This window comes from Ostrinia nubilalis, chromosome 22 (assembly GCF_963855985.1).
Source record: "Ostrinia nubilalis chromosome 22, ilOstNubi1.1, whole genome shotgun sequence".
Classification (NCBI taxonomy): Eukaryota; Metazoa; Arthropoda; class Insecta; order Lepidoptera; family Crambidae; genus Ostrinia; species Ostrinia nubilalis.
This window is the reverse complement of record NC_087109.1, coordinates 2,987,571-3,000,263: the sequence shown is the minus strand read 5'-3', so window position 1 is coordinate 3,000,263 and position 12,693 is coordinate 2,987,571. Positions and strand designations below refer to the sequence as shown.

The 12,693-nt window shown below is 33.5% G+C and overlaps 1 protein-coding gene across 1 annotated transcript; it reads right to left on the bottom strand.

Moving 5' to 3' along the window:
• Positions 1-288: 288 nt before the first annotated feature.
• Positions 289-8,162, bottom strand: LOC135082981 (uncharacterized). The gene is made up of 7 exons (XM_063977744.1): positions 7,877-8,162; positions 7,650-7,721; positions 7,383-7,542; positions 6,705-6,858; positions 1,963-2,056; positions 642-801; positions 289-455 (listed from the first exon to the last, which is right to left on the bottom strand). Exons 1-7 carry the CDS (start codon positions 8,141-8,143, stop codon positions 289-291), a joined length of 1,074 nt encoding a protein of 357 aa, XP_063833814.1. The 5' UTR covers positions 8,144-8,162.
• Positions 8,163-12,693: the final 4,531 nt, after the last annotated feature.

Sequence of the window (12,693 nt, the reverse complement as noted above, 5' to 3'; positions counted from 1 at the left end):
TCTATTTGTGATATTACAATCCTATTTCTTGTGAGTTGATGCAAAAGATTTGCTTTATATATGATAGTTATCATTTTAAAATTATGCAGCAATAATAAATATGCTTTGTATGAATATTCATAATACCTTACTATCCTTACCTTTAAGGCCAAACAGATTGAGAGGTAAGCGAGCATCTATAAGGTACAGATTCTCTCTGAGGATCTACTTGTTTTAAAGGAAAAAAATAATTAAAAAGAAAAAGTTCTCAATTAAATTTTATCTTTTATAGCAATTAATTCCTTATTACTAGGATATGAAAGCAAATTGTAGCAAGACAACGGTGTAAGTGGCCATGAGGCCAAACATTTTAAGAGGTAAGCGAGCGTCCACGAGGTACAGTGAGCAGGCGTAAAGAGGGTAATACTCTGCAGCGTGTGCCCGAACGATGTTTTTGCAGATCTTCCTTTCCTGTGCTGTAATGAGATAAATTGAAGATTAATGTAATAAAACCAAAATAAAATGACAAGATTTTAGCTCACACGAAAAGGAAATGAGAGAGCAAAATTACACTCGGCTCTTCACCAAGTGTGATAGTAAAGAATCACATTTAACTACTAACAAATTAGGCTAGAGCAATACAAATGATAAGAAAATCGTACCTGACAATCTTCCAGACTTTATCAACAAAACACAAGCAGTCTGCGCGTTGTTGACAGCATAGTAGTATTTGTCACATTGCACGCAGAAAACAGCTAATAAAATAAAATTCTTAATCATCCAGCCCGTAAGAGGTTTCAATGATGATGAGTTGTCGTACACCTGAAATTAAAAACTTATATTAGAACCCAACAACATCATCATCATTATCGGGACTATTCCCACCTCTCTTACCCACCGCTGCAACTCCTGTGTAGCCAGGATCTACAGCTTGACCGTCAATAAAAACCCAACCAATGAAGGTCAAGTCTGTCCCGGGCGAAAGTTAAACTGTCATTGGACTCGCAACGAAATTAATTAGAAGAACATAGGAGGAGTTCGAAGTTAAGGTTCGACTTCCCTCCGTTGCAAAGCGGATGACAAGTGACAAACAAAGGTTTAGTAACCTTTATGAAAAGACATGCACCACAAATCAACATCATTATCATTATCAACTGGAAGAGCAGCGTGGGACACCCACCCACAAGGTGGGCCGTCGACCTCAAAAAGATAGCAGGAAGGCATAGGACGCAGGCTGCTACCAACCGGGCAATATGGAAATCATTGGGGGAGGTAAAGTGGACGTCCTATGGCTGAAATGATGATGATGATGAACATCATCATTCATCACTACACACTACTAAATTAACATCACTTACAAATGCTGCATCCGTTATGTAACGCTTAGATACTTGTATGGTAATTTCCATATTAATAAGATTGTGTAGAAATGACTCCACCGTATGAAAAAGAATCTGCAAATAAACAAAGTAATAATGTAACTATTCCAAAGATAACAAACAAATTAAACAATTTAGGGTGGATTCGACCAAAGAAGAGTAAATATTCTCAGAATAAATCGTCAGTTTTGACATATTTCCCATACTGAAACTGTCAATGTGCCAGATACCAGAAGTTATTCTCGGATACATGTTTGGTCAAATCGGGCCTTACTAGCTAGCTACTTACTGTTAATTGAAAAACCTTTTTTAAAAAACTAAAAGCTTCCAACATATCAAAATAAGAATTAAAAACTTTCAATCTTCTTTCTGCTTCATCTACTTCATTCATTACTATGTCATCTTCAGCATATTTCTTTATTTCTTTCGTCCATAATTCAAGTTTGTTTTTAAGCAGTGAGATCGCTCCTTTGGCATACATTACATTTGCATCAAAACACCAAGACACCATAAGACAGAGGGTGTAGACGATATTAAATCCATCGTTATAGCAGAAAAACACAAGATTTGAAAGATACATGTAAGCCAAACTACTGAACATCACCCAGTTCTTAATTTTAAGATGTCTAAAATCCTTTTTATCATTCAAAATGTCGTGCACATCTCGAATTTTCAAAATCATGGCCACGAAGTGCTGGCTGTAATTTATGGTAGCAAAAAGATTGACAACGAGGCCAGTTATGAAGAAGAAGATGTCAAAATAGGATATGTACATTAAAAACAAATTGAATTCGAAGTCACTGCTAAAGCTGAAAGGCTCCAGTTTTAAGATGAAGATGATGGAAATGATGATTGTGACACACAAGCTAAGGAAATTAGACTTCGTGTCCTTGGGCGTGATGAAATAATCTTTTATGATACATCTGGAGGATAAACAGAAGTGCTGCATCAGATTTAGAGGCCACAAAACAGACTGAAATCCTTTTCCAAATAGTTTCTTAACAGAACTTCTACACGAGTGTTCTTCAAGCAAAACTTTGAAAGCTTGGCAGGGCGCATGATAGAGCAATAACGGCGATAATTACCAAAGGGTTTTGACTAAATGTCAGTCATTTTTAATTTGAGTTTAATTGTTTACTGAGTTGAGTCAAGAAGAAAAGATGAGCAAGCCCCAGTTAAAGTTTCGTTATTGAATTTTGTTTTCCTTGCCTTTTGAGTGATGTAGACTGTCGAGGCTTGTGTAGCTGAACTTCGTCAATTAGATAGACGGAAAGTTTTTGTTTGTTAATTAATATTAGCTACTTCATCTTTGAATATTCTGCAAGACCGTTTCGTACACCACACGAGTATCCTAAAGTGCATAAAAGTGATCAAACTTAAAAGCAATTCGCTGATGGAACTAAGTGATTAGTAGAATACATATAAATTTTACACGTGCACTGTCCATTTTACTTAGCAGTTTGCATAATTTTGTTCGGATGTCAAATTAATCTAGTGCTAATGATAAACTCTGTTTACAAAAAATCTAATAACATATAATTTTTCTTACTTTGGTTAAAGTAAAATATAAAGACGTGATTTTGCGATAGAATTAATTTTTTGAGCCAATTGAGGCTTTCTAAATATTTAGATTAGATTAATATAGAGACTATTTAAGTGGATCCAAGGTGACTACATCAAGAGAAGAAAACTACATGTTTGCTAAAGTTTTGCTATTATTTATTTTGAAACTACGCCACATTCCTTATAATAAATGTTGTAGTTCTACTATGAAATAAACAAAAGATGCCTCCCAAATGTAGAGTAGCTAACAGATAAAGATATGGAGAACAAAAAACAACCGTTTTATCAACATTTTATTACTACACTACTGTGTGCCTACCATGAGTTTACGTTAGGTGTGTTCGCTAGCGACTGCGTAAAAAAATGACATTTAAATGTATGACATATTGTGCAGCGCCCCTAGCGGCTACTTTCAAGAAATAAAATCTTCATATAATTTTTTGACGTATTCGCTAGCGAGCTCACCTAACGTAAACTCATGGTAGGCACACAGTTCACACGAAAATGGTTAAAAGAATAAAAATGATTACCAGGTAAATAAATACCTATTACTTATATTCCTCATAGACGAAATATCTAATACTAAAACCTACGTTTCAATAATTTCAAGGTGGTCAAGTTCAATCAAAATAGAAATAACGTGGAATAGAAATGCAGTACGTATGAGTATGAAGAGGTATGAAGTCAATAATTACAACACTTATTCGTTTGTTAAATTTCATGCACACAAAATTGTAAAATTCCTACGGATGAGTATATGGCAGTCATTATTACCTACTTAAAGTTCTACAAATATTTGAATTGTAATAAAACAATGGTGTAAGTTCCAAGTAAACTGCCCATTCGCAGAGGCAAGCGTGCATCTAAAGTAAACAAGCCGTATGCATTGATTTTGTTGATTTCACTGGACCTCAGTATGTTTTTCGCAAATCTCCTCCAGATGGCTGAAATGTGAATAAGTTTTTTTAAGTGTAGATTAAATATTATTAATTATCTAAAATATTAAACGAAACTAAGGGTTCATACATTTTTTTTAATTTTATTTTTTTTGGGCTCGCGTTAGCTGTTACAGTTTGCAAAAAAAAACAGAACTGAAGTAGTGTACGTAGTGTTGGCAGGCTTCTCGATATACCTACGATCTGATGAAGGTCCGTGGAAAAATATGCAAGACCATTCTTGTTGGAAATCATTTGAGAAGACCTTTGTTCAAGAGTGGTGGACGTCTTCTGATTGAAACTATTTCAAAATTTTTTAGAATGACTCTTATTAACAACAAGCCAAATAAAGTGATCACTTACAAGATCTGTTCAGGTTGAGCATCCGCAAAGCAGTCGTCCTGGCCAATTTAATACGCACGTATAGCAATTCACAAGTCATACATTAGAATTGTTTGTATGAAGAACAATCTCACGATCCACATTACCATACTAAGTTTGTGGCTCGTGGATAGAGAATCTGGCTGAAATGGAACTTCATATTTACACAGCAGTGTTTTTCAACCTTTTTCATGACACGACCGTAGTATGAAAAAATATTTGGCGACCCCCCGACAACAACTCTGACCTTTCGCTTTTTTTCATGCATTTTATAATGTTACAAAGATGTTGTAGGGACCGAATCCGTACAACATTTACGCATTTGCATAATTAGATTTCGGACAAATCTATCTTAAAACTTTACTGTTTTTTTACTGAGGTAATTTTTAGACCTCTCGCGACCCCCCAGGGGGTCACGACCCACAGGTTGAAAAACACTGTTCTAGAGGCTTGTAAAAGGTTAATACATTAAACTAACTGGATATCATAAAAGAATAACTGTAACATAACTCAAAGTTTGGAAAAATGATGACACAAAATGCATAAGGATCTGAAAAGAGATAGGTAAGTACCTATATAAATGCAATAATACTTTTAATATTGGATTGGGAAAAATAAGATGTTAATGCTTCAACAAATATGGCTGAAATTTGGCATGCAGGTAGATGTTATGACGTAGGCATCCGCTAAAAAAGGGTTTTACGAAACTCTACCCCTAAGGGGGTAAAACGGGATCCACGCGTACGAAGTCGCGGGCGGTCGCTAGTTGATTAAAATTTATATTTACAATAAATCGAGAAGATTTTTCCATCAACACCATGCACTGCAGATGACTTAAAAATAGCTGACGCAAACGGTAACTTTCGTCTATTGCCACATCCTCATCGACTAGAATACTACTTTTAAAATTCACTTCTTTGACCCATATATCAAGCTTGCAAGCCTAGAAACATGTTAAGAATGTGAAATAAATCATTTCCTCTTCAAAATTTAAAGTGCACAATAAATACAAGCTTCTCAGAGGAAACCAGAAGGGATCACTATAACACTTCATAAATACATGTGAAATATACATAAACACTATTGTGAAACACAACGTCCACGACAGAATTTTCAAAAATTTCGATTGCTTTGCATTGTACAAATTGGAATTCAAATAGGACAGGTTGGAAATTAGATGGCAATTAACACTCCTGTAGATGTAGTTTAAGATACTGATGACGATAAAATTAAAGCCATAACCACAGAAGTTAACAGTGTAGATGACAAAAAAAGGTAAGTCGTATAAAGACTTAAAAATACTAATTGTTTGCTCCAAGACAAAAAGAAGTAATATAGTTGCAAGTAGGCTTATGACTATATGTTTATAATATATAAGTTTGACAGAATTCTTATCGAAAACATATTTTTGAGCACATATAATTATTTGAAATATGTGAATTAGTTTACAAATTTCGTAGAAGTCTTCGTCTATCATGATTCTTTACGTTACTGTTCGATAAACCTAACTAAACTCGGGAAGTAGTTTTTGATCTAATCACTTCAATTATTGTTAATGTCAAATTTGTTATTAGTTTTGTTCGAAGTAACCTACAAATTATAATGAGCAGCTTGTGTAATTCATGAAAAAATAAAAGTATGTTCTACGATGATTATTTTGACGGTGATTGATGAACATTTAAGCATATTGTGGACGGTGTTACTACCACTTGTTTGTATGTGGAAGTTAAAAATAATATTTATAACAGTTAAAATGGACTACGAAGATAACCAATTACTTTAGCTTCGGATACACAAATATGATGTAACATTATAACAAATGATACATAAAAATTTGTTACTTAGCTCAGGACTCTGAGCTTAAATAGAACTCTTACTTCAATATGATAAGAAAACAAGATTGCCTAATTTTGTTGAAGATAATAATACGATTCAAGGCTACAATAATAATATTCAGCGACTGCCTCATTTCATTGAAATTTTTATGGCTCTATCAAGTAATTCAGTTTCATTCGAAATAAGTAAACAAAACGATTAATATAAAGTATTTACTGGAAATAGTTCTGTTTGGACATACATTAGGTACTAACATTACTTTGGAATTGTAAATGAAAGAGAGAATTCGATTGGATTTTTGAAAGACAATATATTTTTTTAAAAGAACTCATAATATCAATTTCGACATAGTACAGTTATTAATGAATTAAAGGTAATCGAAATAGAAATAACCAATGAGAGTAATAAAATTTTACAATTTTTTCTTTTTTTGCTACATTTTCATGCATAGTACCTACTTGTTGAATGCCTACTTAAGATTGTATGCAGGTACTTCGTGTATACTGTTTTTTTTACTTAAAGGCAGGTTTGAAAAATGTGGTAATAATGTTCGAAGTTCAACATTTATTTTAAAGAGATTGCTACTCAAATAACATAACATTCAATGCCATAAAAATAAAACTTAAACTACAAATATTTGAATTGTAATAAAACAATGACGTAGGTTCCAAGTAAACTGCCCATTCGCAGAGGCAAGGCTGCATCTAAAGAAAACAAGCCGCATGCATTGATTTTGTTGATTTCACTGGACCTCAGTATGTTTTTCGCAAATCTCCGCCATATTGCTGAAACGTGAAAAAGGGTGTAAATAATGTTTTTTGGCATTTAAATAGCAAATCAAGGAATTACGGTGAGGTACAAAAGTAAAGATTAGCATAGCTGTTGCAGATGGCAATGTCGCTGTGGGCAGACGTAAGAACGTGAGCACGAGGAGGATAATTAATTAGAGTTCTGCTAATACGGATTTTACTCAAAGTCCCTCCAATTTGAAATTTTTGTAAACCCAAATACCTACAAGGCAGTAAATAAAGTTTTAAAATAACGTGGTGGTGAGATAGCTCGTTGAACTGATGGCCGTTGGGGCCAATAAGTTCTTGAGTGACGACCACAAACCGAAAGACGTGTCACGTATTGTAATAGGTTTCTTTCTCAGTGATGAAGATCGCGGAAAACACATGCGGGCAGTGCAAGACCGTTCGTTTTGAAAATCCTTTGAAAAGACCCTTTATTCAAGAGTGGTGGATGGAATTTGTTTAAGATTTTTGAAAGGACTCTTATTAACACCAAGCCAAATAAAGTGATCACTTACGAGATCTGTTCAGGTTGAGCATCCGCAAAGCAGTCGTCCTGGCCAATTTAATACGCAAGTATAGCAATTCACAAGTCATACATAGAATTGTTTGTATGAAGAACAATCTCAGGATCCACATTACTATACCAAGTCTATGGCCCGCGAATAGAGAATCTGCCTGAAATGGAACTTCATATTAATTTATACCATAACAATTTCTCTCTAAAGAAAGGAGCTCATTAATATTTCCTAGAGCCTTGTAAAAGGTTAATACATTAAACTCACTTGATTCCATAAAATAATAGCTGTAACATAACTCAAAGTTTGGAAAAATGATGACACAAAATGTATGAGGATCTGAAAAGAGATAAGTACCTATATAAAATGCAATAATACTTTTAATATTGGATTGGAAAAAATAAGATGTTAATGCTTCAACAAATATAGCTTGAGAAACAAAATTTGGATTTAAAAAGACAAAGTTTAAAAACAGATAATTGATTTATATTTACAATGAATCGAGAAGTTTTTTCCATCAACACTATGCACTGCAGATGACTTAAAAATAGCTGACGCAAACGGTCACTTTCGTCTATTGCCACATCCTCATCAACTAGAAGGCTACTTTTAAAATTCACTTCTTTGACCCATATATCAAGCTTGCAAGCCAAGAAACATGTTATGAATGTGAAATAAATCATTTCCTCTTCAAAATTTATAGTGCACAATAAATACAAGCCCCTCAGAGGAAACCAGAAGGGATCACTATAACACTTCATAAATACATGTAAAACATACATAAACACAATCGTGAAACACAACGTCCACGACAGTATATTCAAAAACTTCGATTGCTTTGCATTGTACAAATTGGAATTCAAATAGGACATGTTGGAAATGAGATGGCAATTAACACTCCTGTAGATGTAGTTTAAGACACAGGTGACGATAAAATTTAAGCCGTAAGCACAGTAGTTAACAATGTAGATGACCAACAAAGGTAAGTCGAATAAAGACTTAAAAGTACTGATAGTTTGCTCTAAGATAAAAAGAAGTAATATAGTTGCAAGTAGGCTTATGACTATATGTTTATAATATATAAGTTTGACAGAATTCTTATCGAAAACATATTTTTGAGCACATATAAGTATTTGAAATATGTGAATTGGTTTACAAATTTCGTAGAAGTCTTCGTCTATCATGATTCTTTACGTTACTGTTCGATACACTTAACTAAACTCATTTGATAATACACCGGAAGTAGTTTTCGATCTAATCATGTTTACTTCAATACTGTTAATGTCAAATTAATTTGTTCAAAATGCTATTGTTAGTTTTGTTTGAAGTAACCTACAAATGATTAATTAAGCAGCTTAATGAAAAAGTAAAAGTTAAAATGTTCTACGATGATAATTTTGACGGTGATTGATGAACATTTAAAGCATATTGTGGACGGTGTACCTACCACTTGTTTGTATGATAACAGTTCAAATAGACTACGAAGACAACAAATTTCTTTAGCTTCGGATACACAAAGTAATTATTACTTAGCTCAGGACCAGAGCTTAAATAGAACTCTTACTTCAATATTCATATTCATAATTATGATAAGACTAGCTTTCCGCCCGCGGCTTCGCCCGCGTGGAATTTTGTCTGTCACAGAAAAACAATATCGCGCGCGTATTTGCTCACCGTTTAGACCTACCCTGGACTACGACAATCATTTTAAAACCAAAATCAGCTCAATCGGCCCAGCCGTTTTCGAGTTTTAATCAGACTAACGAACATCAATTCATTTTTATTTATATAGATAGATAGATAACAAGATAACATCAATATACTTATTCTGGAAGAAACATTAATGGTTTTATTAAATCTTTGAAGCAATCGTCTGAGATTTTCTGCGTCTATTGTGATTGTGAATTCAATATTGCCTAATTTTGTTGAAGATTATGATTCAAGGCTACAATAATAATATTCAGCGACTGCCTCATTAAAATTTCATTAAATTTTTATGGCTCTATCAAGTAATTCAGTTTCATTCGAAATAAGTAAACAGAACAATTAATATAAAGTATTTACTGGAAATATTTCTGTTTGGACATGCATTAGGTACTAACATTACTTTGGAATTTTACAAAAGAGAGAATTCGATTGGATTTTTGAAAGATAATATATTTTTTTAAAAGAACTCACATCAATTTCGACATAGTACAGTTAATAAAGAATTAAAGGTAATCGAAATAGAAATAACCAATGAAAGTAATAAAATTTTACAATTTATTCTTTTCTTGCTACATTTTCATGCATAGTACTTGTTGAATGCCTACTTAGGATTGTATGTAGGTACTTGGTGTATAATTACTGTTTTTTTTACTGAATTGCCGGTTTGAAAAATGTGATTAACATAACATTCCATGCCATAAAAATAAAACTTAAACTACAAATATTTGAATTGTAATAAAACAATGACGTAGGTTCCAAGCAAGCTGCCCATTCGCAGAGGCAAGGCTGCATCTAAAAAAAATAAGCCGCATGCACTGATTTTGTTGATTTCACTGGACCTCAGTATGGTTTTCGCAAATCTCCGCCAGATGGCTGAAATGTAAAAAAGGGTTAACGTTATATCAATTTTGGCAGAATTAATGATGCAAATAAATGTAAATCAAGAGAAAACTCATGGGAGTTTTGAGAGGTATCAAAGTAATAGAATTATCAGGGAATTACTGGATTGAAACTAAAAAAAGACGTGAGAATATGAGCACGAGGATTTATTTTACTCTGAGTTTGATGAAGTCAATCAATAAATAATGTTTTCATCATGTTTATAAATAAATAGCTCAAAGAACTGATGGTCGTTGAAGGCGAAAAGTTCTTGAGTGGCAAGCACGGACCAGAAGACGTAGTACACTACGTCTAGGTGGTACGCAAGTTTCTTTCTAGGTGGACCGACGATCTCATGAAGGTTGCTAGAAATAGATACAGGAAGTGTATGTTGTGTCCACCCACAAGGTGGACCGACGACATCATAAAGGTAGCAGGAAAGCGCTGGACGCAGGCCGCTACCAACCGGGTAACATGGAAAGCATTGGGGGAGGCCTATGTTCAGCAGTGGACGTCCTATGGCTGAAATGATGATGATGATGATGATGTTGTGAAGGCTTAGTTCAGCAGTGGATGTCTTTTGATTAAAACGACTTATTTAAGACCAGATCTACCAGCATGCTGACGCTCGAAAAATGCTGGAAAGAATTGGATGAATCTGTCCAAATAAAGTGATCACTTACGAGATCTATTCAGGTTGAGCATCCGCAAAGCAGTCGTCCTGGCCAATTTGATACGCACGTATAGCAATTCACAAGTCACACATAGAACTGTTTGTATCGAGAATAACCTCAGGATCCATGTTGCTACTCCGAAACTGTGGCTCACTGTTTGAGAATGGGGCTGAAATGGAACTAAATTTACGCCCGTATTCACAAACATTACTATGAGATCTCACAGTGCGCGTGGACGCACAGGCACACACGAAACAATCTCAAAGCTTTATTCTACCATAATATAATATCTGTTATTTGAAAATTCAAACCAAAACTTTTTTTGTAATCATTCAAAGATCTGAATATCAAACATCTAATAGAATATTCAATGAAAAAACATTCAAAGATGAGTGCTTTTTACCTTGCGATAAAATATTAAAAACCTCCAGTCTAGGCCGTTCATCATCATTAATAATGAAAATATTATTTACCTACACATTCTTTTGTAGAGTTGCGGTACAATTTCATACTTATACTTACTTCATTCCATATTAGAAGAATCATAACGTAACTTATAGTTTGGAAAAATGTTGACACAAAATGTATGAGGATCTGAAAAGAGATACAATTTATGAGTGAGTAAATGTAACTTGCAAAAATACTGTTAACATCGCATTGTGAAACAGATGACACATCAACAAAATTAAATGTTGTCTGAGAAAAAATGATCAAGATTAAAAAAAGTTCAAACAATCAGATGGAATTGTGAGCAAAAGCCAGAAATAAACAAAAAAATATGATTATAATTACTACGAATCGTGAAGTTTTTTCCATCAACACCATGCACTCCAGATGACTTAGAAACAGGCGACGCAAACGGTCACATTCATCTATTAATACATCTTCGTCCATTTCTAGAAGACCGCTTTTGAAATTCACTTCTTTGACCCATAAATTGAGCTTAGAAGCCAAGAAACAAGTAATGAATATTGCATAAACCATATCCATTTCAAAACTTATAGTTGTCAACAAATACAAGCCCCTCAGAAGAAACCATTGAGGATCAACAAAACATTTTACAAATATAAGTAAAACATACATAAACACTGTTATGGAACATAGCGTCCATGATAGAATTTTCAAAAGTTTCGACTGCTTCGCATCGTACAAATTGGAATTCAAATAAGACATGTAGGAAATCAGTTTTCTATTAACATTTCTGTAGATGTAGTTTAAGACACAGGTGACGATAAAATTTAAAGCATAAGCACTATAGTTAACACAGTAGATGACCAACAGAACCAAGCTTAAAAAAGACTTGAAAATACGGAGAGTTTCCTCTAAGATGAAAAGAAGTACTATAGTTGCAAGTAGGCTTATAACTATATGTTTATAATCTATAAGTTTGACAGAATTCTTATCAATAATATATTTTTGAGCACATGTTAGTATTTGAAATATGTACATCGGTTTGTACATTTCGTAGAAGTCTTCGTCTATCATGATTCTTTATGTTACTATTCGATAACTCGACAAAACTCATTTGATAATAGTTACGAATAAATAGTTTTCGATCTTATCAAGCTTACTAAAATATTCTCAATGTCAATTAAATGTGCTTGATGTGTTATTGCTAGTTTTATTTGTAGTAACCCACAAAATGTAATCAGCTTGAGTAATTTAACGAAAAAGAAAAACATGTTCTACGATAAAATTTGACGATAAATATTTTAATAATGATTGATGAAAATTTAAAAGCAAGAGAACCAGTACTGTGGTGTATTCGTTAGTATGTAGATCTTTAAAATAATACATAAAATAGTTCGAAAATAGACTATCAATTTATTTTACGGATGCACAAATATGTAACATACTTACAACAAATAATCTATACTTATAATAAATCTGTAGAGAGGTCAATTCTGTACATGAAATATATTTTCAAACTAACTATCAGGGGGTAATTAGTGATCGATACTGATGCCAAAAATGCAATCAGTAAAATTTTTGTCTGTCTGTCTGTCTGTATGTTCCTTATAGAAACAAAAACTACTTGACGGATTTTAACG